Source organism: Physeter macrocephalus, chromosome 14, assembly GCF_002837175.3.
Source record: "Physeter macrocephalus isolate SW-GA chromosome 14, ASM283717v5, whole genome shotgun sequence".
In the NCBI taxonomy this organism is placed as follows: Eukaryota; Metazoa; Chordata; class Mammalia; order Artiodactyla; family Physeteridae; genus Physeter; species Physeter macrocephalus.
In genome coordinates this window covers 1,656,966-1,684,691 of record NC_041227.1, presented here as the reverse complement: position 1 = coordinate 1,684,691, position 27,726 = coordinate 1,656,966, and the positions used below count along the sequence as shown (strand labels likewise).

Sequence of the window (27,726 nt, the reverse complement as noted above, 5' to 3'; positions counted from 1 at the left end):
GGAGCGGCTGGGCCCGTGAGCCATGGCCGCTGAGCCTGCGCGTCCGGAGCCTGTGCTCCGCAACGGGAGAGGCCGCAACAGAGGGAGGCCCGCATACCACAAAAAAAAAAAAAAAAAAAGACACAAAAGTGGAAGCAAACACTAAAATTTTAGAGGAAAATACAGGAGACCATTCATATGACCTTGGGTTTAGAAAGTGTTTCTTAAACATGACTGAAAAAGGTATTTGCCGTAAAGAAAAAGACAGATTCCACTCCATTAAAATCAAGAACTCCTATTCATCAGAAGATACCATAAAGAAAGTGAAAAGACCAGCCACAAACTGAAAGAACACACCGATCACATACATGACCTATAAAGGAATCGTAAGCAGAATATAAACAGAATACTTACAAATTAACAAGAAAATTCAAAAGAAAACTGGGCAAAAGGGCATAAACAGACATTTCACAGAAGGATACCCACAAACAGCAGTAAGCATACAAAATGATGTCAACTTCCTCGATATTGAAGGAAAAGGAAATGAAAACTAAAACAATAGTGTGACAGCATTTCACACGCACTAGGTTTGAAGAATTGAAAACTCTGACAACACCAAGTGCTGTCAGGGATGTAAACAGACAGGAGCTCTGCGTGTAGGCAGGTAAACTGCTGTGACCAGCATCACTCATGAACCAAAGTCAGACAGCGATACTGCAAGAAGACAATACCAAGAGCCCTCACAAACTCACAGAAAAATTTTAGCAAATCAAATATAACAGTACATGAAATGGTACTACTTCATGGCCAAGTGGGGTTTATCCTAGGAATGCGCCATGAGTTTAACATTCAAAATCGAACCCACATTAACACCTTATTAACAGACTAAAAAAGAAAATCCACAAGAGCATCTCAATACATGAAGAAAGGCACTGGACAAATTAAACATCCATTCAAAAATTCTCACCAAACTAAGAATAGAAGAGAATTCCTCAACCCAGTAAAGGACATCTATGAAAATCCTACAGCTAGTATCATACATTTAATGGAAAAACGTCTGAGTACAATTCCCCCCAAATCGGAAACAAGGCAAAAATGTCCCTTCCCATTGCTTCTATTCAACATTATACTAGAGGTCTCAGCTGGTGCGATATAGTGAGAAGAAAAATAAAGGTATGCAGAACAGAAAGGAAGAAGGAAGCCTCTCTTTGCTGCAGACAATACGGTTGGTTGCCTTTGTAGAAAATCTTAAGGAATCCACAAAACTGCTTCAAGAACTAATACATGAGTTAGACACAGTCACAGGATGTAAGGTCAATACTTAAAAAGCGACTGTATTTCTAAAAACTAGCAACAAATAATGGGAAATTGCACTTTTTTAAAGTACCATTTATACAGCATAAAAATATGAATACTTAAAGATATGTTTGCTTAACAAAACATGTTAAAGACATGAACACTGAAAACTATAAAATAATTCTGAGAGAAATACTGAAAGACCTAAATAAACGGAGAGGTATACCATGTTCATAGATCAGAAGCCAATGTTTTTGGTTTTGGTTTTGTTTTTTTTTTAAGATTTTTTTTTGATGTGCACCATTTTTTGAAGTCTTTATTTAATTTGTGACATTGCTTCTGTTTTATGTTTTTTCGGTTTTTTCGGACATGAGGCATGTGGGACCTCAGCTCCCCAACCAGGGATTGAACCCACACCCCCTGCATTGGAAGGTGAAGTCTTAACCACTGGACCGCCAGGGAAGTCCCACCAACGTTGTTAAGATGTCAATTATCATAAATCTGGTTTACAGATTCGATAGAATCCCAGGCAAGATATCAGAAGACTTTTTTGTGGAAACTGACAAGCTGATTCTAAAACTTACATGGAAACGCAAAAGACCCAAGTAGCCCCAAACATTTTTGAAAAAGAAGAGCAGTCAGAGGACTCACGCTACCCGAGTCCAAGACTTAACTTACTATGACTGAGCTACACTAATCACGCACAGTTGTATTGCATAGGTAAATAAATGCGACAGAATACAATCCACAAATAAAGACCACACATACATGGTCAATTGATTTTCAGTAAAAGTGGCAGGATAATTCAACAGGGAGAGGAAGATCTTTTCATCAAATAGGGCTGGTACAACTGGATATTCTATGCAGAAAAGAATTAATCTCAACCCCCTAGCTTACAACTATCCCAAAATGAACCTGACTTGGGTTGAGTAAAAGCTAAAACCATAAAAACCCTATAAGAATACATGGGAGAAAATCCTTGTGCTCTGGGTCAGGCAAAAATTTCTTTGGTAAGACATAATGCGAACACTGAAAGAAACTGATAAGCTGGACTTCATTAAAATTGAAAACTTGGGCTTCCCTGGTGGCGCAGTGGTTGAGAGTCCGCCTGCCGATGCAGGGGACACGGGTTTGTGCCCCAGTCCGGGAAGATCCCACGTGCCGCGGAGCGGCTGGGCCCGTGAGCCATGGCCGCTGAGCCTGCACGTCCGGAGCCTGTGCTCCGCAACGGGAGAGGCCACGGCAGTGAGAGGCCCGCGTACTGCAAAAAAATTACAAAAAAATGAAAACTTGCTCTTTGCAATATACTGTTCGATAAATGAAAAGGCAAACACAGACTACGAAAAAACATCTATAAAACAATTCTATCTGATAAAGGACTTGCATCTATGTTTTTAAAACTCTTACCAAACCAATAATAACAAAACTAACAACACAAAAAAAACAAAGGCGAACGATCTGAATGGACACTTCAGGAAAGATACGCAAATGAAAAATAAGCACGTGAAAAGATGCTCAACAACATTAGTCGTTAGGGAAATGCAAATTAAAACCATAATGAGATAGCATTACACCATGAAATCGGCTAAGATTTAAAATACTGACCATATTAACGGCAGGGATTTGAAACAACCATCACACACTGCTGGTGGGAATGTAAAATAGAACAGCCACTCTGGAAAACATCTTGGCAGATTAAAAAGTTAAATACTCACCTACCACACCCAACAATCCCACTCCTATGTAGCTGCCCAGGAGAAATTAAAACTTATGTCCATACAAAGACTTACAGGCAAAGCTTATAGAAGCAATGTTCTTTTTTTTTTTTTTTTTTTTTTTAATTTAACTATAGTTGATTTACAACATTGTGTTAGTTTCAGTTATACAGCTTCCTAGAAGCACTATTCTTAATAGTCAAAAGCTGGAAACAACCCAAATATCCACCAACTGGTAACTAGATGAATAAAATGCAGTGTATATCCACAGCGTGAAATACTACTTTACAACAAAAAGGCATGTGCTGATACATGCAACAACTTGGAAAATTTCAGAAGCACTCTGCTAAGTGAAAGAAGCCAAACAGAAAAGACTACTCTTGTATAATTTCATTTGCATAAAATTCTAGAAGAGGCACAATCACAGAGACACGGCGGCGGATCGCTGGTTGCCAGGGTAGGGAGGGTGGGGGAGGGGCTAACTACCAAGGCAAGGGGAAAAATTTTTCCAGGCTCCGGAACGGTTCTGTCTCTTGATTGTGGTGATGGCTACATAATTTAGGTGTGCTAAACCTCACAAAACTATACCCTGAAAAGGGTAAATTTTACTGTATGAAAACTGCACCTCAATAAAACAGACTTTAAAAAATAAACACAATGAGATACCACTGCACACCCACAAGAACGGTTAACATGAAACAGCCTTCCCACGCCCAGCGCTTGCTCGACGTGCAGCCACAGGGACTCTCGTGCACTGCAGGCCGACCACTCAGGAAAGCAGTGGGGGGTGGCTTCTGATGAGAATGAACATACACTTTCCACACAAGGCAGCAATTCCACCCCTGATATTCACCCAAGAGGAAAGGATGTCCACACATATGTCCACACGAAGCCCGGGCAGTAGCGTTGAAAGAAGCATCAATCACCACAGCCAAAAACGGGAAGCGACCCACTGCCCACCCACTGGTGAATGAATTAACGTACGGTGTGTGTCCAAACGTGCAGCGCTGCTCGGCACGAACAAAGCACCACGGATACACGCAGCCACGTGGATGAATTCAAAGCATGCACGGAGGGAAGAGCGCCGGACACCGGAAAGCACATGCTGTGCGATCCCGTACAAATGAGATTTTAGAAAGGCAGAAGCCAAACGGCAGTGACAGAAGAGCAAAAAGAGCACTTGCTTGGGCCCGGGGCGTACCAGGGATGAACGAGCGACCCGCGTCTCGGTCACGACGGTGGACAGACAGGGCACCCACTTCTCAAAGCTCAACCTGCTGTGCTCAGAATGGGTCCCTTTTGCTGTATGGAAAGCATACCCTCCCTCAAAAGATTTTACGTGTGCTGACGAGTATTTAAAGATGAGCCCCTCGGCCCTCAGACACCATGGACCTGGCTTCTGCGCCACCCCGGGAAGCTGAGGTCCCGTTCCAAGCACACAGCAGACTGGACTGGAACCACACACCTTCACCTCCACGAGCAGGACCAGCCACCGCCTGCAGCCCAACACTCCCTGGCACAGGTGACTTATGCTTATGGATGCTTTTGACCATGCAGGGAAGGGTCTAATGTCCTTTTTGAACCCATTCCCTTCCAAAACTATGTTTACATTTTAGTGCTTGAACTATGCAGGAAGGTGTCACTACTAACAGTAATTGCTTCTCAGAGTGTATTAGATATAAAACTTAGTCTTTCAATTAAAATAAAATGCCACCAGAAAATGATCTCCAGGTTATACTGTCAGAAAAAAAATCAAGGTTCAAGTCAACGAATATGCCACCTTTGGTGTAAGAAAAAGGGGGAAAAAGAATACATTTCTGTGTGCACACACTTATTTTTACAAAAAGACATACTTGAAAAGATGACCCACAAACTAATGAAAATTAACATTTTTTAAATTATCTCTCTAGGGGAAGAAGAGAGGCAGAACTAGAGATGAAAGTGCTTCTACAGAGTTCAGCCTTCCTACCACGAAAATGTTTCACACATTCAAGATACAAAATTACAACAAACCAAAAAACAGGAAGCTGAAAACAAAGTAAAACAAAACAAACAAAAACTAAACCATGGGGACTTCCCTGGTGGCTCAGTGGTTAAGAATCCACCTGCCAATGCAGGGCACACGGGTTCGAGCCCTGGTCCGGGAAGATCCTACATGCCGTGGAGCAACTAAGCCCGTGCGCCACAACTACTGAGCCTGTGCCCTAGAGCCCGCGAGCCACAACTACTGAGCCCGGGCGCCTAGAGCCCATGCTCCGCAACAAGGGAAGCCACCGCAATGAGAAGCCCGCGCACCGCAACGAAGAGCAGCCCCTGCTCGCCGCAACTAGAGAAAGCCCGCATGCAGCAACAAAGACCCAGTGCAGCCAAAAATAAATACATAAAAATGAATTAATTAAAAAAAACTAAACCGTGTATCAAACTGGTAGCATAACACACACACAAAAAAGAATTTCAATGGAATCTTCAGCACACAAAGAACAGCAAAGAAGCCGTAAACTTTACTCCAGTCTTACTCCTATAATCTTGAAACTATCTCTAAGTATATGGTAGAATAAAGCCAAGTGATAAATATGTGTATATATGATCAGGATTCAAGATGCTCCGTGCAAGAGAAGAGATACAAATATATAAATACAAATTTGCAAGAGAAGAGATACAAAAGAATTTATGGGGGGGGCGGGCTTCCCTGGTGGCGCGGTGGTTGAGAGTCCGCCTGCCGATGCAGGGGACACGGGTTCGTGCCCCGGTCCGGGAATATCCCACATGCCGCCAAGCGGCTGGGCCCGTGAGCCATGGCCGCTGAGCCTGCGCGTCCGGAGCCTGTGCTCCGCAACGGGAGAGGCCGCGACAGTGAGAGGCCCACGTACCGCAAAAAAAAAAAAAGAATTTATGGGGGGGAACCTGCTAGGTTGGAAACACCGACAGGAGCTCCCTTCCCTCACAGAACGCACACCGTGACAGGACACAAGACCTGGCCCCGGCCCTTGTGTTTCCAGAGCCATTTTCCTTTAAAGACCGTTCCCAGGCTCCTTGGGAAAAGTCCGCCTCCAGGCCTGGGACCCAGAGCACAGGACACAGCGAGCGCTCCCAGCCCAGCAGCACGGGAGCGGAGTCCGGGCCCCCCACCCGGCCCACGGTCCCCCGTGCAGAGACGGGAGGCAGCAAGAAAAGAGGCACCTCCAGAAACACCGCGAGGTTCACTCGCCTTGCGATACACGGAGACGAATCCCAGATGCGGTCAAGACCGCAAGGAGACACACACGTGAAGACACACCTGGTGTGTCAGGTGCCGAGAGCCCCCCAGGCAGGCAGGTGAGGAACCCGCCAGGCCGCCCTCCGCTGCTCACGCCCACCACAGCACAGCTTCCCCTTCCAGCAGGGTCCCCATCACACACGACAGGCCTGGCACACAGCTGGCACCAGGCTAGTACTGGAGAGTGAATGAACGTTGTTAACTCAGGTACACAGCCACCAAAATCATGTTTACCAAAGAATAGTTAAGGACCTGGGAAATTCTGGAAATCAGGAAACAACGTGTCAGAGATAATTATAATGACCTCTTGGTGACAGAAATACAGATTATTAACCATTCCTTTCCCACACTTTTCTGTGTTTATCGAATTTTCTATGATGGGTATGTATTTGGAGACCAGATGTTATCTTGTTGGTCTGCAAGTACAGAGGAGGTAAGCTATACCTTACTGATGGCCACTTCTGGGACAGGCAGGCCCAGAGGAAGACCACCCCTGACGGACACTCAACTTCCTCCAATGAAGACTAGGCGGATGCTTCCACTTAAACAGAAGCAAAAAGGAAGCAATGTGGGTGGTCCCGTCAGTCCCTGACACATCACTGCCTCCAGGGGGCAAGTAACTCCTCACAGGCACAGCTAATAAGCGTCCCCTTAGCTCAGGCAAATGGCTTCCTGGTGCTCTCTAGCTCTCTATTTTAAAAATAAGAAAAGCGAGATTAAGTAACCAGTGTCAGACCCAGAGGGCAATTAAGCTGTTTCAAAGAAGCCCCTGAACAGCAGTCCCGACTTCTTGCTCTGTTGCACCCTGGTTTTAGGAGAGGGAAGACGCTGGTATCCTACACAAATACACGAGAACACAGATTGTAACTCCAGCTCCAACTAACTACCCTTCTTTCCCCCCGGGACATCATGCAACACCAAGGCAGGAAGAAAAGGAGGCACCATGAGCTTTTCTTGTATAGCTGTACTGAAACACAGTTTACAAAAAAAACAAAATATACCCATTTAAAGTGTACAACCTGGTGAGCTTGGACAAATGCATATAGTTGTGTACCCACTGTCATAATCGAGGTTTGAAACATTTCCATCAACTTAGAAAGTCTCTGGGCAGCACACAGCCATCACCCCTGACCAGGCAACCACTGTTTTACAGCACAGCTTTTGCCAGAATTTCACATAAATGGAACCGTACCATAGCCGGTCCTGTGCCCGGCTTCTCGCGCTTGGTGCACGACTCTGAGATCCCTCCGTGTCGTGGCACGCGGCATATACTCCACTCCTTTGTACCCTAAGCCATGTCCCGCTATGGGGACAGACCGCGCGCACCGCTCACCACCTGGTGGACACTTAGGTCGCTTCCAGCGTGGGCTGGTATAAGCAGGGCTGCTGCCAACGCTACCAGTGACCCCCAAGAGGATACACGCCTCACTTCTCTTGGAGGGGGTGCTGGATACCATGAGCACATGTTGCATTTTTCAAGCAGCTGCCAAGCTGTCTCCGCCTGCCTGGCTGTCCCCATTGGCACTCACCCCACAGGGCTCCACGATCTCCACATCCACCCACAGGAGGTACGGTCGGTCCTTTTCCTTCTACCTGCGTCGGTGTAGGTGGAAGCAGCGGAGGTATCCCACGGGGGCTTTAATTTGCATTCCTCTGATGACTTTTCACGTGCTTGCTGGCCATTTTTGTAACTTCCCTTGTGTCTATTCCAAACTTCTGCCCCTTCTGAACAGAGCTGTCTTCTTACTACTGAGCTGTATTCTGGACACAAGCTCATCTCACTTCACAGCCTGCCTTCCATTTTCTTAACAATGTCTGTCAGCTAGCAACAGTTTTCCTTTAATTCTCAAATCCAGTTTACTGATCTTTTCTTCCATGGTTCAGCCACCTGTGCCCCAGGAAATCTTTTCCTAAGCTACAGGTAGAAAGATCGCCACCTGCTTTCTACGTTTACTCTTTGCTTTTAGGACGGTGACTTCAGTGTCACTGCGAGGGGGACGCACTTTCGCTTCCCGGGACTCTGCAGCCAGGGTCTGCCACCCCACGGTGGGCGGGCCGACACCCTGTCTCCTCGGGAGGCCGCCCAGCAGCCTGTGCCCCAGCCCTGAGATGCCACCCCCTCTGGAGAGGACGCCTCCCCCAGGAGTGAGCAGGCACTGAGAGTGTGGGCTTCTCCTAAAGTTACTGGATTTTCACACTCCTCCCCAGCAGGGGTGAGAGTCTAGAGATTACACAAGGAAGACCCACTGTGTTCGCCTTACTTTCCTGCCCCTGGAACGGGACCCCTAAACCTGAAAAGGAAATTAGAAGTTCACGTGCAAGGAAAGAGAAAACCCTAACCGAGCAAAACAGGACAATGTCTTCGGTGGATTCTTGGTCTGAAACTACACTCAGGAAGACCTTCAGAGGCACAGCCTCATTTTAGAGAACCTGAACTACAAGTCGGGTGGTAAAATCTTACAAAAGGGACACCTGCCCACGATGCTGAGATACCAAGCCCTTCTCCTCTCTGCTGTAAAGGCAGCACTCACACCACATCCAACCCCAAAGTGCTTCAACCTGCTCTGGAACATGTCGGGCCTTGCCACGGGAAAAGTGACCCCTGGTTTCCATGGTAAGAGCATGGTGAACATAAATGTCTGCTATCAAATTCCGATCATATGGAAAATGACACCGTCAGGGGAGCCCGAGATCTACCATCTCAATACAGCACCCAGAATCCCTCACCAGGACATTCAGGCACAGGGGCTGCCTGATGAACAAGTGTCACCCAGGCCACTGCTCCCTGCGGAGCCCCCAGACCCACTCTTCCTCCTACCTCACACCCTCCACCAAGGCTCGGCCCCGGCCCCCACCGCCGCGGCCGCCCAGCAGGCACTTCCTTCCCTCTTCCCCACCCACAGCGTGTGGCCACCAGCCCACCCCCTCCCCAGAGCCGGGCACCCCTGCTTGGGGAGGGTTGCCTTCTAACGCAAGCACCAAAAATCACCCCTGAAAGTCCTGAAAGCCCCCGGGGGCTCGGGCAGGGCCAGGTCCCCTGAGCAGCGACACTGGCGCTTGTCACCTAAACCCCAGGCCAAGGAGGGGGCTTGCCCTTGCGGGGGGTCCAGTTCCAGAAATGCTCTTCTCAGAACCCTGGACTCACTCGGGGACTGAGAAGAGTGACAGTCCATCCCGAGGCCTGGACAGGGCAGGAGTCTCCCTCAGGCTTTCCCTGCCAGGCGGGCTCCTCCAGCGTCCCAGGGAGGCTGCTCCCTGATGACTCTTCCCCAAATACCCCCATTCGTGATCAAAACTCTCAATAAAGGAACAGAAATGAAGTTCTTCAACTTGATAATCTACAAAAAACCAACAGCTAACATCATACTTAATGATGAGAAGCTCAAAGCTTTCCCACTAAGATCTGGTACAAGGCAAGAATGTCCCCTCTCACCACTGCTGTCAACTGGAAGTCCTCCTGACCAGTGCAATAAAAGAAAAGGAAATAAAAGGTATGCAGATTGGAAAAGAAGAAATAAAACTGTCTTTGTTCATAAATCATATGATCATATCTATGCAGAAAATCCAAAAGAACTGGCAACAAACAAACAAACAAACAAACAACTCCTGGAACTAATAAACGGCTATAGCAAGGTTGCAGGATACAAGGTTAATATATAAAATTCAACTGCAGGACCTCCCTGGCAGTCCAGTGGTTAAGACTCCACGCTTCCACTGCAGGGGGCACAGGTTCTATCCCTGGTCGAGGAACTAAGATCTCACACGTCATGGGGCACAACCAAGGAAAAAAACAAAAAATTCAATCGCTTTCCTATAAACCAACAACGAATAAATGGAATTTCAAATTAAAAACACAATACCATTTACATTAGCACGCAAAAAGTGAAATACTTAGATATAAATCTAACATAATACATACAATGATGAATTAAATCAAAGGAGAACTAAATCAATGAAGAGATATTCCATGTTCATGGATAGGAAGACTCAATACTGTCAAGATGTCAGTTCTTCCCAACTTGATCTGCAGATTCAACACATTCCCAATCAAAAACCCAGCACATTATTTCATGAGTATCAACACACTGATTCTAAAGTTAACAGGGAGAGGGGGCGAAAGACCCAGAATGGTCAACACAATATTGAAGGAGAAGAACAAAGTTGGAGGACTGACTACCCAAACTTCAAGACTTCCTGAAAAGCTACAGTAATGAAGACAGTGTGCTACTGGGGAAAGAATAGACACATAGATCAATGGAACAGAACAGAGAGCCCAGAAATAGACCCACACAAATATCGTCAACTGATCTCGGACAAAGGGCCAAAAGCAATACAATGGAGCAAAGACAGTCTCTTCAACAAATGGTGCTGGAACCACTGGACACCCATCCACAAGCAAAAGATGAATCTAGACACAGACCTTACACCCTTCACGGGAATTAACTCAAAATGCATCATAGACCTAAATGTAAAGTGCAAACTATAAAACTCCAAGAAGATAACAGAGGAGAAAACCTAGATGACTTGGGCCTGGCGATGCCTTTTCAGATACAACACCAAAGGCACGATCCATAAAAGAGAAAACCGATAGGCTGAACTTCATTAAAACTAAAAACATCTGTTCTACAAAAAAAAACTTCAAGAGAATGAGAAGACAAGCCACAGACTGGGAGAAAATATTTGCAAAAGACCCATCTGATAAAGGACTATTAATCAAAATACACAAAGAACTCTTAAAACTCAGTAAGAAAACAAACAACCCAACTGAAAATGGGCCAAAGACCTAAACACGTATCTCAGCAAAGAAGATATACAGAAGGCAAATAAGCACATGAAAAGATGCTTCCCGTCATATGTCACCAGGGAAGTGCAAATTAAAACAATGAGATACCACGATATCACTCTCAGAACGGCCAAAATCCAGAACACTGACAACACCAAATGCCGGCGAGGATGTGGAACAACAGGGACTCTCACTCACTGCTGGCGGGGATGTGAAATGGTGCAGCCACTTTGGAAGACAGCTTGACAGTTTCTTACAAAACGAATCATACTCTTACCGTATGATGCAGCAACTCTGCTCCTTGGTGTTTATCCAAAGGAGCTGAAAACTCATGTCCACACAAAAACTTGCGCACAGATGTTTAAAGCAGTTTTATTCACAACTGTCAAAACTTGGAAGCCACTAAGATGTCCTTCAGCAGGTGAATGGATAAATAAACTGCAATATGCCCAGATAGTGGAATGTTATTCAGTGATAAAAGGAAATGAACTATCAAGCCATGAAAAGACATGGTGGAACCATAAGTGTATATTACTAAGTGAAAGAGGACAATCAGAAAAAACTACAATACCGTTATGATTCCAACTCTACGACACTCTGGAAAAGACGATGGAGACGGTGACAGTGAAAAGATGAGTGGTTGCCAGGGCCTGGGGGAGGGAGGGATGAACAGGTGAAGCACAGAGAATTTTGAGGGCAGTAAACTACTCTATGTGATACTACAATGGTGGATACCTGTCATTATACATTTGTCCAAACACATAGAATGTACAACACCAAGAGTGAGCCCTGATGTAAACTATGGACCCTGAGCGATGATGAGGTGTCACTGCAGGTTCATCAGTTGTAACAAATGCACCATCTGGTGGAGGGTGTGGATAATGGGGGAGGTTATGTATGTGTGGGGGCCGGGGACATATAGGAAATCTCTATACTTTTCTCTTAACTTGTTGTGAAACTAAAAATGCTCTAAGAAAACTGTCTTTAAAAAAATCTGCTTTGGGGACTTCCCTGGTGGTCTAGTGGTTAAGAATCCGCCTTCCAATGCAGGGGACACAGGTTCGATCACCGGTCGGGGAACTAAGATCCCACGTGCTTAGGGGCAACTGAGCCCTCGTGCCTCAACTAGAGAGCCCGTGAGCTGCAACTACTGAGCGCGCACGCCACAACTGGAGAGACTCTCAGCCCGCACACCACGATGAAGAGCTCGCGTCACAACAAAATATCCCGCACGCCACAACTAAGACCCAACACAGCCAAAGATAAATAAATAAGTAAATAAATATATTTTTTTTAATCTGCTTTCACTAGTACTTGGAGAGTCCAGGGAGGTGCCCCAAAACGCCCCTGAGAAGCAGCCTCTGGGTGGCTGGCTGACCGGTGGAACAATCTCCTCCCCCACCAAGACCCACTAAACCGAGAATAAATGAACCTAAGTGGTCCCAAGCCCCCAAGAGAAGGAGAGAATAGAAGGACGGGAGATTCCAGGAATTCCCTGGCAGTCCAGAGGTTAGGATGCGGGCTTCCACTGCCATGGACTTGGGTCCGATCCCTGGTCAGGAAAATAAGAACCAAGGAATGAAGGAGGAAAAGCAGACTCCAGGAGGTGGGGCAGGAAGGGGTCTGCCCAGCACTGCCCCCAAGGGCTCAGGGAGGGAGGTACCTGCTGCAGGGACCACAAACAGGAACTGGGAGAGTCTGGGTAGCACAGCAGCTACGTGTCCAGGCTTTAAGCAGGAAAAACTCAGAGCCGGATTATCCTTTCCTAAGACGCTGAGAACGTTCTGGCATCAGAAAGTCCCACCTAGTCCCACCTGATCACCCAGAGACGAGGGGTGCCAGGGCACGACCCTCACCCTGTTCATGCCATGCTCACACAAGCCAGGACCACCAAACACTTCAGGAAAGGCTCCTACAGGACAAGGGCGTGCACACCTGCTACGTGCCAGTCGCTGTCCTGCGTGCTGAGGATCAGAGGGCTTCCTTTCTCACAAAGCAACTCAAGAGAGCTGGGGAGATGGGGCACCCACAACCGGGGAGAACGCACAACAGCAAACCACCCAGACACGACACAATGCTCCAGACAAACTAAAAGGAATTTCAGAAAGAGAGCACAGGCGCGAAATTACTAAGAAGGGGCGAAGTGCCCACAGAAACAGCAGCACACTGTCCTCAACCTGGAGAACAGGAGCGACCAGGGGCGCAGGCTCGACGGCAGGGCCGGGGGGCACCTGCCCCAGGAGACCCAAGGTCCTGCGACCGGCACGGACATGGCAATGCTGGGCTGAAGGTCCAGGCCCTCGGTGCGGCTGGGGCCCAGTGTGTCAGGGCCCCCGGGCAGAGGCAGGAGTACTCGCCACAGCTTCCCGCTGGAAGCTCCTGGAGAACGGCTCCAGCAGGACGTCAGCCCCCGGGCAGCGAGGTGGGGTGGGCGCGGGGGACCCCAAGCGCCAGCCAGAGTGGCCTCTTCCCGCCGCGGGCTGCACCCCCCCAGCCCCACGGGGCCGACCCGCCCAGAGCAATGGTCCCCTCCTGTCTGAGCTCCGTTATCCGTGTCCTCCTTTCACTCTCAAAAAAGCTGCCGCTGAGCAATCACTGACCCGTCAGCCCCGCGGCCACCCTCGCAGACTCTGGGCACTCCCGCAGCCCGATTTCTCCCGGTGACCCAGTGCTTTGCCGCGGGCCGCTCCCAGGGAAGGAGGCAGGGCCCCCCACATCCAGCCCAGCCCCTCCCACCTGCCTCCGGCACACCCCTCCCCACTCCGTCCACGCTGCCGCCCACGCCGCAGCTGCTCACGCCCCCCCACCCCAAGGGCCGGCTCCACGCCGTCCTCAGCCTGCCCACACCCCACACACCTCCGTCTGGCTCAGTGCCCTCTGGCTCAGTGCCCGGCCCCCAGCGACCTCCTCCAGGGCCTGACCACACACCCTCCTTCCCCCGCCGCACTCTCCGTCCCCAGGTACACGTCCAGGAGCCACCTCGAGCCCCAGGTGGGGCTGTGCTGAGTCCGCAGGCACACCAACAGCTTAGGGTGACTTGGACACGAGTGACAGCCCGACGTGATACAGTGGGCCAAAATGCGTTAAAATTACTTTCATCTTGTTGTACGCTCATGTTTTTTGTCCTTTTTAACTGCTACTGGAAACTGAACTTTCCGTGTGGCTCACGTCACATTTCCACTGGAGAGCCGTGCTCTAAAATCTCCCATCTTTCAGAAACAAGCCCAGAAACAACCAAAGAGACTGAGACTCCTGAGACTCCACTTGCATGTCCCCCACCGCCAGTCCCCAAGCACTGTCCTGACACCCCAAGGGCCCTTCTCACTTTCCCCCAGGCTGGCCCGTTCCAGTCACCAGCCTCCAGGGCCCAACCCAAGGGCAGCTCCGGCTTCACCTCCCCGCCAGGTGAAGACACTCACCTCCTTGACACACTCCTGACCCCACACCTGCCTCCCTGCCCCACCCCGAGGGCCCCCTTCTTCCCCTATCTCCTCTGCAGCATCCTTTGCGGCATCCGCCTGTTCCACCTCCAGGTGTCAGAAGGTCTCAGAACACATCTGTGGGCGCTTCTTTCCTCCCTGGCTATCCTGCCCGTCCCCCAGACCAGGCGAGCACACCGACACCCTGGTTTAAAGTACCATCCCTCTTTCAAGGGCCCCCCTTCTAGGTCCCCAGCCCTGAACCCACTTCTGAATTTGACTCACATCTCAATTCCTGCCGACACTCACTTGGGCATCTAGTGGACAACCCAAACTCAAGCGTCTAGAACCAAGCACGTGAGTTTTCGTAAGCAAATAACTGGCCCACGCGCAGCGTATCCCGCACGCTGCTGGGAAGTGGCAACGCTTCCTGGGCTGGCGATTCGTCCCACGACAGGACTGTGCCCCCTGCTCCCCCACTGGACACCCCAGCGAGGTGAGCGGGGCTGAAGAAGTGGTGGGGTCCCCAGGTGACAACGGACCGCCCGCCCTACAGGAGGACGACTGCTGTACCACGACAGCTGAGGAGCCGAGGTCCCAGAAGACGGCCCACAGCACGGCTCTCTCTGCAAAGTTACGGCAAAACCAGACACACGGTTCAGCAACCTTCAGGAAGACTCCACGAGCAGGTAGGAAGGGGAAACGAGGGTGTGGTGGCCACGAGTGGGGACAACGGCTGCCGCGGCCGGAGAGGTGGCAGCCAGACAGTCATGTGGGAGGTGTGCAGGGACCCAGCTCTGCTGCCGGGGGTGTCACAGGTGCTTATTAAACTGTTACGTGACCAAAGACCATGACTAATTCACGTCTACACATCTCAGATCCAAACACACTTATCCTGTCCTCCACTGGTCTCCATCTCAACCAACGGCTTCCTGCAGTCTTGGCCTGTCTACTGAGCGGACAGACCACAAACACCCCCAGGCCTCCTTGACTCAGAGGCAAGCACGTAAGCCACGCGAGCACCATGCTGATGCTGAGGTCAAAGAGGAGCGACGCACAAGCCACGCTCCCTGCCCTCAGGTGCCCCTGCTTTGCTGACGAGACCACAGTCAAAACCAACTGATAACCCACAGGAAGCCCCACCTGTACGAGCTCAGAGCCACCTGGCCCGCTGCTGGGACCCATGGAGACAGGCCTCAGTGAGAGACACGCGAGACATGCAGTCCTGAGGAAGGGCCTGCTCTGCCTTGGGGGCCGCAGACGCCAGGGTCCAGGAGCAACACTGGAGCTGGCGCCTGATGACGGGCAGAAGTGTCCAGAGAGTGATGTTCTCGGCAAAACGAAGAGTGGCCGTGACGTACGGCTGTGACCCAGGCGCTGACTAACGAGGAGGAAGGCAGGCATGGGCTTCCCTGGTGGCACAGTGGTTAAGAACCCTCCTGCCAATGCAGGGGACACGGGTTCGAGCCCTTGTCTGGGAAGATCCACATGCATCAGAGCAACTAAGCCCGCGCGCCACAACTACCGAGCCCGCGCGCCACAACTACTGAAGCCTGTGCGCCTAGAGCCCGTGCTCCGCAACAAGAGGAGCCACCGCAATGAGAAGCCCGCGCACCCCGACGAAGAGCAGCCCCCGCTAGCCGCAACTAGAGAAAAGCCCGCGCGCAGCAACGAAGACCCAACGCAGCCAAAACTAAATAAATGTAATAAATTTTTTTAAAAAAAGAAGGCAGGTGTGCGCAGGAGCAGGGGGGGTAGGACTGTGAGCCCCCCGCAGGCAGGCTGCTGTCGAGAGCCCACGCTTCCTCCCCAAGCAGTGAGAACTCACAGAGGTCCCTATATGGAACTGCTCCAAGCAGAGGGGAACTGAGTGAGGAGGGTGTGAGGGGCACCTGAGTGACAGCGACCACACCCTCCCACGTCTGGAGCTCCACATGGCACCACCCACGACACCACACTGAGCATCCATTCATGATCATATCCAGGAGTTGGCTTGGAAAATTTTAAAATACGCACGATTATAAGAACAAACATTCAAGGACTTCCCTGGTGGCGCCGTGGTTAAGAGTCCACCTGCTAATGCAGGGGACACGGGTTCGAACCCTGGTCCGGGAAAATCCCACATGCCGCGGAGCAGCTAAGCCCATAAGCCAAAACTGCTGAGCCCACGCTCTGGAGCCCGCGGGCCACAACTACTGAGCCTGCGCGCCTAGAGCCCGTGCTCCACAACAAGAGAAGCCACCGCAATGAGAAGCCCGCGCACCGCAACAAAGAGTAACCCCCTCTCAGCGCAACTAGAGAAAGCCCACGCGTGAAGGAACACACGGCACAACACAGGTGGGAACACAGATCCGAGCGGTGTCCCTGCAGAGCCACGAAAGTGGGCTCACACCGGGCCCCACCCCACCTGCTTCCTGCACACGGTGTACTCCTGCCGTCCGGCCGTGCTGACCCGGAGAATGGAGCCCAGATACTCTCCACCAGCTCTGCCCGTGCCCACGCGTCCCTGCACTGACCTGTCCCACCCTGCTAAGGCTAGGCCGGGGACACAACACTTGTCTCTAGGGAAGCAGGTCCCCAGCGGGTCGGCAGCCCACACCCACACCAGGAGACTCTGCTGGCGGCCCCGAGGTCACCAAGCCAACAGCACCCCCAAGCGCAGCCTCAGAGCCCCCCGCGGAGGTGTGTTTGCAAAGCCCCCACAGCTCCAGGACCAGGACCCTAGATGGCACCAGGCAGCGGTTTCCCAGCTGCTCAGCGTGGAAGGGAAGCAGGGGTCAGTCCACGAGGGCCCAGGCCAGGCACCGAGGCCCAGAGCAGCCATGAGCCTTGCCTGGACCCACACGATCGCTGACCAGCTCTGGCTCAGGGCTCTCTGCCTGCCTCTCCGTGGCCCAGCTGGAGGCTGTCTTTACTACATCGCCCGAGGACTTTCAAAGTGGGCATTCTGAACTGAGTTTCTCAAACTGCTAAACACATAACTAAGTGGCACCAGACCTGACTTGTTATCTAATCAGTCCAAAGCAGCAGAGAAAACTCTGGAGCCTCCAGAACTGAATATAACAGACAGAACCTCTATTTTGAGAAATTATACCAGGGGAGGGACTGACTGATGACACTGCATCTCAGAAATGACATAACACTCGCCCCACTCCTGCCCTCACGCACTGACCTACAGTGGTTCAGCAACACGACCCCATCAGAAAGGCACTCCGAGGACAGGACCACGCTGCTTCAGCACCAGGTCAGACCTGAACCAGGTGCTCAGTTAATGCTTGCTGACCGACAAGTGACCAAGCTCTCAAACCACTGCCCTGGCCTGCGGGGCCACGAGCAGGGCTGCTGACTGTCCACCAAGACAGCCCCGGACACAGGCTGAAGTAGCCCACGGCCCCTGCCATCAGGAGAAAGGTCCCGGGCCTCAAGGCCAGGGTGCCTCCTGACCGCTCACTCTTTCCAGCCGGCAAGGTGGCCTCGACCGGAGCACCTGCGGCCCGTGCAGAGAAGAGCCCGCGGGCGCCGTGAGGGGCCTTTCCAAGCCGGGACCGCGGAGCACAGTTCCTGCCACCCCGAGAAGCCCGCGGCCCGGGCACTCCACGCCCTCCCGCACTGCGTCTCCAGAGCGGGTGGCGGGCACGCTCACCCTGGGGACAGCCTCTCACCATATGGATTTTCCCCGTGAAAAGCCTGGTCCCTGGGCATCAGCTGTTTCAAGTCGGCACAGCTGTGAGGGGTGCACGGGAAGGAGTAGGCACCCTGGAGGCCCAGCCCCTCGGTAACTGGCCACCGGGTCCCTGAAAAGCCACTCACCTCCAGTCTCAGCATCTTCATCAGGGGAGGTCATCTTCACAGGACCGTCTGGCTCCAGAAACCTACAGACCCCTGCATCCCTCCACCTGCGCGTGGCAGGAAGTCGAGGACTGCAAACCGCCTGAGTTCATCAACTCACGCACCATGTCAAAAGGAATGATGTTCGTTCTAAGCCATTTTCATAAATACAACGGCCAAGAGGCCAGGGGATGGCACTCCCTCGATGACAAACATCCGACATCACAAAACACTCTTAAAACAAGTGCCCCATGTCCTTCTTCCCCAAAGAGCTGGCAGCATTCAGGGCCACCCTTTCCTCCTGACCCTCTGCCCTCCCCAACTCCGCCCCGGCAAGGGGCTGCCCACTCCCCACCTTCTCCCAGGAGGCAGCCCTCACTCACTGGGTCTGCGCTGAGGCTCCCTTGGGGGTGGCTGTCCACAACCAAAAATCCCATCGAATGCCATGACTCGCAAATTCTGACCTCTTCCAACCTCTCTCGCAAGCTCCTGCCTTGTATTTAACTACCCACCTCTGATGTTTCCTCTGGGAACAGGCATCTCAAACTTATCGTGTCCAAACACACACATCTGTCCCCACCCTCACTGCCCACCCAGGGAACGTTCCACCTTCTTCCGTGTCACTGTGGTCCCGAATCTCAGTCCCTCTGGGACGCCCCGTCCTCGCCCCTGGCCTTGAGCCTATCAGCAAGTCCACGGCGCTCCACCCTACGCCGGCACCCCAGGCCCGGCTACCTGCCCCCGCCCGGACGCTGCCTGTCCTGCCCCGGCCACCTCACCCCTGCATTCCACAGGCCACAGACACAAAGTGCTCTCACAACACAGTTCGGATTCTACCGCTGCGCTGCCGAAAACCCTCCAAAGCCTTCCCGGCGCACCTGGCTACACGGCTCTTTAGCCAGCCAGCCCCCACCCATCCCCGTGGCTCCCCCCGCCCCCGCTCGCCCACTCCGGCCCAGGACCTTCTCCCTGACCCGCCCTCAGGCCCCTGCACTGGCCCCCTCCTCTGCCTGAACCCAGGTCCCGGGCGGCCCGCGGCTCCTTTCTCATCACCCGGGCCTCACCCGCCTGCTCGGAAGGCCTTCCCGGCCGGCGGTGCCTCCTGCTCCCCCGCCCACGCCTTCATCAACTTGGGGTGAGAAACCCTGCCGAGGCTCCGCTTGTCTGTTCGCTGCCTGCTGCCCAGCACGACGAAGCGCCCTGACAGCAGCGGCTCTGCGGGACTGGGGGCCCCCAGCTTGGACCCCGGCACCACAGCAGCCTGGCTCACTGGCTCAGCCCACGCCTGGAAAGCATGAGTGTGATCTGGCCGCCACCTCCATCAACACCTCCACTAACCAAGGGGTTTAATTAACCTCACTTGGTCGAAAAAAAATGTGACCTAAAACTAGATACAACTTTCTAAAGGAAGTCTTTAGAACGCTATCGAGTTCTAAAGAGTCGTATTTTGGCCACGTTTCTAAAAACCATGGTTTCAAAAGCGTAAATGGTCGAGCTCTTCGGAAGACAATCTTTATCAAAGACCCGAAAGTGCTCAGCCCAGCAGACGCGCACAGTGGACCAAGGACAGCCACCTAAGGGTCATTCGTGACAGACCAGTGGACATCAGCACAGCAGCCTGTCACAGGGGCCTGCGACGAAGTGTCGGCCCGAGGCAGTGGGGGACCGGGCAGATGAAGGGACTGCAAAGATCACTGAGGGGTGGGGGCTGCACTCAAAACTCAGGCAGGAGAAGGCGGGCCACAGGGCCCCTTTCTTCCCAAACTTCCTAAAGAAATAAAACTAATTTTATGATCAGAAAAAACAGGTGAGGAAAGGAATCATCTTCAAGTAACTAATGATTTTAATAACACAGTTACATTTTGAAAATCAATCAAGAATGCTTTCCTTTTTAATTTAACTTCAAATAACTGTCGTGATACTGAAGATGCTACTATTGTACAGCATCTTTACAGATCAAACAAGCACACAGCAGGCCTGTCTCTTACGTGCTGGGCTCACTACCATCCAGCGTCCGTCTGCATAAACCTTACGAAGATGAGCTCCCCTGTGAGAGGTGTAAAAACTCCTTTAAACTCCTCTCCTGAGCAGCTGTCCACACACTTCAGCACGCGGTCTCGGAGCGCAGAAGCTGCCTTCTCACCTTCTCCCCGTGGTGCTGAGACACGGCCGTGAGCGGTATGCGCTGCCTTCTCCCTCCCCAAAGCTCAGTCTCCTCGCTGACCCCACAGGCGTCTCTGCCCTCTGTGGAGTGTCCAGCCAACACCTGACACTCCAACCAGCGGACACACACCTGGCAGGCCGCGCCCAGCACTGGGGAGGAGGGCTTAGGCCTCCCGGCTACTAGAGTCCTGCCCTGTCCACTTGGTGTCTACTCAGACCACCGACCCCGCCGCCCCACCCCCCCGCCCAGAAAACAAGTCACTTGAGAGCTAGAACCTTCTTACCCTTGCCCCTAAGTTCTAAAATCTGACACCCAACTTGATATGGTCATAAGAAGCGTTTTAGGATTTCCCCAACCTCTGGAGCTAGAAAATATTTGGAAACAAGCCCCGGAGGATACCAGCTCCCCAGTGTCAGCGCGGATATCGCACACCCTCCTCTTCACCTGGTCACAGGTCTCCCGAGTTTGGGCTCAAAATCAGCGTGCATGTCCCTTCCTCCCAGGCCATGTGGAAGAGGCAGAAGGTTCCCATCCAGGCTCTAACTTCAGGAGGGAAGGACAAAAGTCCAACTCAGCGCCACAGGCCTGCAGGGCTGCAGAGGGGCTCTGCACTCGCAGGCCCTGCTTCAAGCCCGGCTCACGATGCCCACGCCGGGAGGGTGGGGAGCGCCCCCGGCCTCCATCCCCGGCCTCCATCCCCGGCCTCCATCCACGGCCTCCATCCACGGCCTCCATCCACGCCCATGCAGCAGCACGGACAGGCAGGCAGCCAGACAAGGAAGCCGGACAAACAGGGGCGACATCTACGCACTTCTCAAATGGGGGCGGGGGAGGAATCTAAATTGTGGACGTTTTTTGTATCTCTTTGTTCACTAAAGGTTTTAATTCCTTGGTGTAGCTATTCGAGGATATATAAAATTCAAAACTTTTAGGACTTCCCTGGTGGTGCAGTGGTTAAGAATCCGCCTGCCAATGGAGGGGACACGGGTTCGAGCCCTGGTCCGGGAAGATCCCACATGCCGCGGATCAAGTAAGCCGGTGCGCCACAACTCCTGAGCCTGTGCTCTAGAGCCCGTGAGCCACAACAACTGAGCCCACGTACTGCAACTACTGAAGCCCGCGTGCCTAGAGCCTGTGCTCCACAACAAGAAGCCACCACAATGAGAAGCCCACGCACTGCAACAGAGTAGACCCCGCTCACCGCAACTAGAGAAAGCCCACGCGCAGCAACAAAGACCCAACGCAGCCAAAAATAAATAAATAAATATTTATTTTTAAAATTTCAAAATTTCTCATTCAAAGTGTGCGTAGCCCTACCCTAGAAATATAAAGTTTCCAATTTTCAATCATGACTTTATAGCACTCGGTCTACTTCACGGAGCCTTAAAGAGCAATTACTCTGAGTAAGAAGCTCTGAAGTACACGCATTTGTAATTTACAGGCCAGGAGCCACGGTCCCCTCAGGCCCAGCAGGAAACAGCACAGTTCAGTCACCTGCCAGGAGCACAGCACCCAGGACAGAGGGTCCTGCTGCAAACAGCTCCCCTCTCCTTTGGTTTTCTTACTTAGTTCGACTGTTTTATTTACTATCAAAGGCCTGATTAAATAAAAGGCTGCCAACCTCCAGCCTGAGACAAATTTCAGAGGTGAGAGCTCTGAACGGTGACTGAATCAATCAAGACAATCAAGAAAATCTGAGTCTCCTGCTTGTTATCAACATGAAGACAAGGAAAAGTGCTTCTGAGACCTATGCAAATTACCCCAAATCTCAGGCAAGTTTCTCCAGAGTTCTTCAAAATCTCTGCTTCAAGATTTTCAAAAACGGTTTTAATTATGTTTTGATCAACTCACATACGACTAGTGATTTATGAAAAAGCTTTCTTAAAACGTATCATTTAAGATGAGGAAAGCTTACGTTTACACTGCAACGGGCTCGGGAAGCAATATCAGGAACCACCGGCATCTCATTACGACTTCCAGGAAACAGACAGGTGCGCCCACTGCTCTTTCCACGGAGCCACAGGTGCGCCCACTGCTCTTTCCACGGAGCCGCTTCCCCCAAGGGAGGGGTCTGAGCCCAGCCCAGGCCAGCCGCTCCTGTTCCAATCAAACACCACTGCGGGGGGGGGGGGACAGCACCCACCTGTCAGAAACTCTGCAGGTACTTAAGGAGCCGCAGCCCAGGCTCCACCCCACAGTCTGGGGGGACGAGACAGCCGCCCCCTAGCCAGGAGACCACTTTCCCAACTGCTTCCTTCCAGAGTCCTCACAAATAAGGACACACCCCTCACTCACGCAGTAGTACTCAGAAAGTTGTCTCTTCAAACTGCTGATTCCGCCACAAGGGCAGGGCCCGCTGCCCTGGAGCGCAGTGAGAACAGACACCCCGGAAGGGCCTGAGGGACCCCTTTCCTGGCTGTTGCTAAAACGTGAGAACCACCAGCTCCGAAAGACACCCACCTATGTGTGCAACATCATCCCAGTCCATGTCACCAGGACAGCTACGTCCACCCTAAAGACGATGGGGACAGCCAGGTTCCAAGGTGAGACAGGGAGCAAGGAAGAGTGACCGCCTGCTTGCCCGCCATGGGCCTCACCTCCAAGCCAGCGGTGTGGAAACAAACTCAGAGATGCCACCTCTGCTACGCTAAGCAGAGCTGCCCAGTGCTGGCCGGGTACAGCTCCCCAAAAGTTTTTGTTTTTTCTCTTTTGTTTTTTTTTTTCAAATGTCACTGTTATCTAAGGATGTCAGGAGAAAAACTCAGCGAAGACCTTCGGCCTAAAGTGAGCCCCCTGCCCAGGTCCACTCTCTCTGCAGACAGCTGCACCCCCTTGTCCCCCATGGCTGCCAGGACATGTCCCCCAGTTCTATGGCCCACCTGTGATGACAAGCTCAGCAACTTTCTCACTTACAGAACCAGAGCTGGCCACCACACCAGGCTCCCTGGCCACTGAGAACCCGTCCAATCTGGGCACGGTTTTGATGGGAATAAAACTGTGTTTTAGACTTTGCTACATCTACAGCAACATACTGCTTGGAAACCAGTGAGAAACGTAACGGAGCTGAGACAGCATGTGAATAAACGCTACTTGACAGTCAGTGGTGCATACCGTTCCTCCCAATGCAATTTCACAGTGCTTCACAAAATGGTCAAGCTCACTTTCCACCTGGGGAAACTGAGGCTCCAAAGAACCATATATTCTGTCCCAGGTCAAGAGTGCCCTCAAGTAACAAAATCTAAACTCCTAAGAATGTCCCTTGTGCCAAAGCACTTCTGCCAAAGTCGGCCACCAGACGTCCCGAGCCCAAAACTCTGGGGCTGCCACCCTGCTCAGGATCAGCCTTCCCAGAACTCAACCCGGTCCACACAGCACAGTCGGCCACCCTGGACTCTTTTTCCCCTTTCCCCACCATCCAATAATTCTATTCACCAAGGACAGGAACCCCTGCCCTAGACCTCAGCAGCCTCAGGAGTGTTCATCTTAAACCACCGGCCTCATGCAAACATTCTCGAAGCCCAGGTATGGAGGAAAGGTGTTCTATCCTGGAATGAGAGCCGACACTTCAGCCAAACCTTAGACCCACAGGAGAACAAATTCTCTGTGAAAGCAGAACAGACAAACATACACTGCTAAACATGCAAGAAAAGATAACCTTTAGAAATAAGCATCTCTAGCGTAACATCTATCTGAAAAGATCTCTTGAAACCATTTGCGCACATGCCAATTTTGGTGTCGTATCACTTCTCTCTCAACTATAATAATAACGTTACTTCGATGTTATGACTATTCTAAGCTGTACAGAACTAACTAGTGCTTTTCACTGTTCTTGGGTCCACTGCCTTTGCTGCAACAATCTCTCTGAAGGCTTATGTGTTCTTGATATTCCCCACAGCAGATAAAATTGAGACTCTGGTACCCTTAAGTGAGTAAATTAATTACAATAACATCAACGTCTCTTTACAAAACTGTCCTGACAAGGAATATCGAGACTGAGCTTACTGAAACCAAGTTCAACATGCCCTCACAGTGGGCTGTGAGGATGAAACATGCAAGGCCTGACTGGCCCTCAGGGACTCGGTGAAACCTCTGTCCCTCTGTTACCCCCCTCGGACTCTGACCTACAGGGAGGGAAGGCACTCGGAGGGGCAGGCCTCTCTCACCCACACTCCAACTGCCAACAGTCTGTCATTTCACTTCACACCTAAGTGTAGCTTTGAAAACCCTGCCCACCCCTAATGCCTGAGTACTAACAAGAATGAGTTATCATCTAAGCAATAGTTATTTTTACAAGTTAATTCCACCTCCACTTCGTACATTTTTACAATGAAAGATTTCAACGAAAGGAAACATCAAACAGAATATTTTCTGATTGACCAATTATACGAGGTAACTAGAATATTCGTAATCTGTCACTTTGATTTAAAGAATTAATTTGTGCTATTTAAAAGAAGGTACTTTGCTGTGGGGCACTGGTAGTAGTTTTAATAAATATACTTTTTGTGCTTCTTCTGTTATTAAGGTGAAGGAGTGGAATTAATCAGCGCTCCAAATCAGGAGATCAACTGTGGGGGGAGGGGAGCATGAAGAGATGAATGCGAATCTTTTATTTTCTAGAAAGCGTTTAGCCCCTTTAAAGCACAGCTCTCAGCATTTGTCACCCAAATGTCAACATGAGCTGTTCTCTGCTCTCACACGTGGGACTAATGCAAAGACTCGTGAGAACTCCTGCAAAGAGTCAGCGCTTTTACAATTTTCTTCAAGGAGTTGCCTACTTGTCACATGCGGACATCCCTAACACACCGCTCGCACAGGAGATGAGAGGGAGTCCAGGGTCAATCACAACGAAGATGACAGAGGTGCCCTTTCCAAACCACAGCTTCCTCCCCACAGAAGAAATAAGGTAGCGAAGGCTTCACCTACGCAGAGGCCCAGACCAAGGGGATCCAGTCAACCCCAAAGGGCCGCACCTACAGGCACCATCCGGGCAGGCCGGGGGGCGGGGGGGGGGCCTCCGCCCCGCCCTGGGAGCCAGGCACAGCGCGCCAGCCTCGCAAATTTACTGAGGAGCTCACACCAGTTTTCAATAACAAAAGTGCAGTGCGCTGAACCGGCCTTCCTAGGAGCAAGGCAGGTGCCGAGGACCACTGAGGAGGTGCTTTAATAAGTAAGTAAAAAGTATTTTGACATTTTCCATAATGTGCTACAACCACGAGTTCTCTTTTTTAAACGTTACTGAAGATCAAACATATCTTCCACTAAAAGGTCAAAAGACACATAATGAGCAAAACACAACCTTTAATAAAACGCTCCTACAAACTCAAAAGCAAACTGTGCTGTAAGGGGCAGCCCGCACCTCTCAAGTCACACACACACACACACACACACACACACACACACACACACACACACACCCTCCCCTCACAGAAGGGGGGCTCCCACAACCACCCCAAAACACTGCTCTTGGCTGGAACCTCCCCTCCTCCCACCTGTGTGCCATCAGGTCCCTGCCAGGCTTCACCACCGCTCCAAACCTCACAGCACTTTGACAGCAAAACCTTCCTTCCAATACGCTGAAATGCTCTCAAGGTGACCAACCGTTCTTTTCAGAAAGCATGGGGGACACAGGCACAGGAGGTGCTGTTTCTACTCCTCCTGTGCGGCAGCCCACGTTACTACACGGCAGGGGAGGAGCGCTCCGAGTCCACGCAGGCGAGGCGGAGGGCATGGAAGGGAAGACAGGGAGCCTCCAGTGCTGGGGTTTCTCTCTGCCCAGGAAGCCCGAAACAAAGCAGCGGTACACGTAATGCCGTGGGGGACCTTTCGCTGGCGAACCTAAAGAGCTGCCGAGATGACAGGAGATGGAGCGTGGGATCAAGGAGGCTCCCTGTCCTCCTGCACCGTCTGTACCTCCGAGGGACCCGCCGGCGGGAGAGCACGTGCCCACCGCTGACTCCACTGGTAATAATCAAGGTAACCGGGGCATCCTCTAAGTGAGGACACCGTGCAGAACGACACCGTGCCTACGAGGAGTGCTGAAACACGGCTGCAGAGCAGGCGTGAGGCAAGGGCTCCGACCAGGAAGGCTGTGTGCCCCGCGACTCCTCCAGGCTCACCTGGGAACTCTGCCATCCTGGTGTCAGCAGGGCAGCGAAAGCGTTCCATGCAGCCTTGCCCAGCCTCGTGGAGGGGGCGTCACTCCGCTGACCTCACCAGGAAAGGGGGGTCCCTAGCCCACCGGCAGGGAACACCAATCACAGCCCACCATAATAAACGGAGCAGGAGAGTTCAATGAGGACACAGACCACATGCCTGATACCAGAAATCAGAGAAAGAAGTGCCAAGCGTGGGAAAGCCACGGGCCCCGACTGAATAACCCAGTAAGTTGTCCCCGGAGCACCAGCTGCTACTGCTCTCCACCGTGGAGGGACTGCGCAGGAGCACACAGGGCCAGGAAGGGAGCAAAGCACCCACTCGCTGGACTGGCAACCCTGGCAGAGAAGCTCTGCAACGCAAAGGGCTAAGCTGGAGCCAACCACTGCACCAGGTAGGAGGCCCCCACTGCCACATCACACACACGCTCCCGCACACACACTCGCACGCCCAGGACGGTCCCGCGCCGGGGCAGAGGGGCACCCCCGCTCGCGGAAGGCCTGCGCAGAGCCCAAGACCTCCGCGTCCTGCCAGCCCGACAACTTCCTGGACGCCCAGCTGCGGGGCACGAACGCACCCGCCCGGCGGCGCAGCTACTCACCTGGGGGCAGCTGGAAGTTCTGGATGTTGGTCGGGTTCTGCGGCGGCTGCGGCAGGCGTGGGGCGAGGACCGTGGGCGTCAGCGTGGCCCGGATCCCGCCGGTGGTGGCCGAGGGCGTCCTGGGCAAGCTCTGGGTCACCGCGCTGGCCGAGCCCTTGGGCAGCCCAGTGGGAGTACCGGGGGCCGGCGGTGGGAGGCCGGCGGCGGCGGCGGCGGGCAGAGCCCCTTGCATAGTTGGCCCGAGGATCATGCCGGCCCCCGCGCCGGCCGGGCAGCTGGCCGCCAGGGTCTGCGGCGGCGGGGGCGCCGGCTGCAGCGCGGTCTTGGGCGAGTCGGCCTTGGCCACCTGCGCGGGCACGGCGGCGGGCCCGGGCTGACTGTTGGCGGCGGGCGCCGGGGCAGAAACGGGCGCTGGGGCCGAGGCGGGCGCGGGGGCGGGGGCGGGCGCGGGGGCGGGCGCGGCGCTGCCCCCGTTCTGCGCGGCCACCGGGGGTCCGGCCGGGGGGCCGGGCGGCCGGGCCAGGCTGGCGGC

General features: G+C 52.3%; 1 protein-coding gene across 1 annotated transcript in view; it reads right to left on the bottom strand.

The window, feature by feature from the left end:
- TAF4 (TATA-box binding protein associated factor 4) overlaps window positions 1–27,726 on the bottom strand; it is a 73,226-nt gene that overhangs the window by 44,786 nt on the left and 714 nt on the right. Inside the window, exon 1 of the mRNA XM_024128514.3 lies at window positions 27,195–27,726. This exon is cut by the window's right edge and continues 714 nt beyond it. Within this exon, the coding sequence (XP_023984282.1) occupies window positions 27,195–27,726 (532 nt within the window). The remainder of the gene's footprint in view (window positions 1–27,194) is intronic.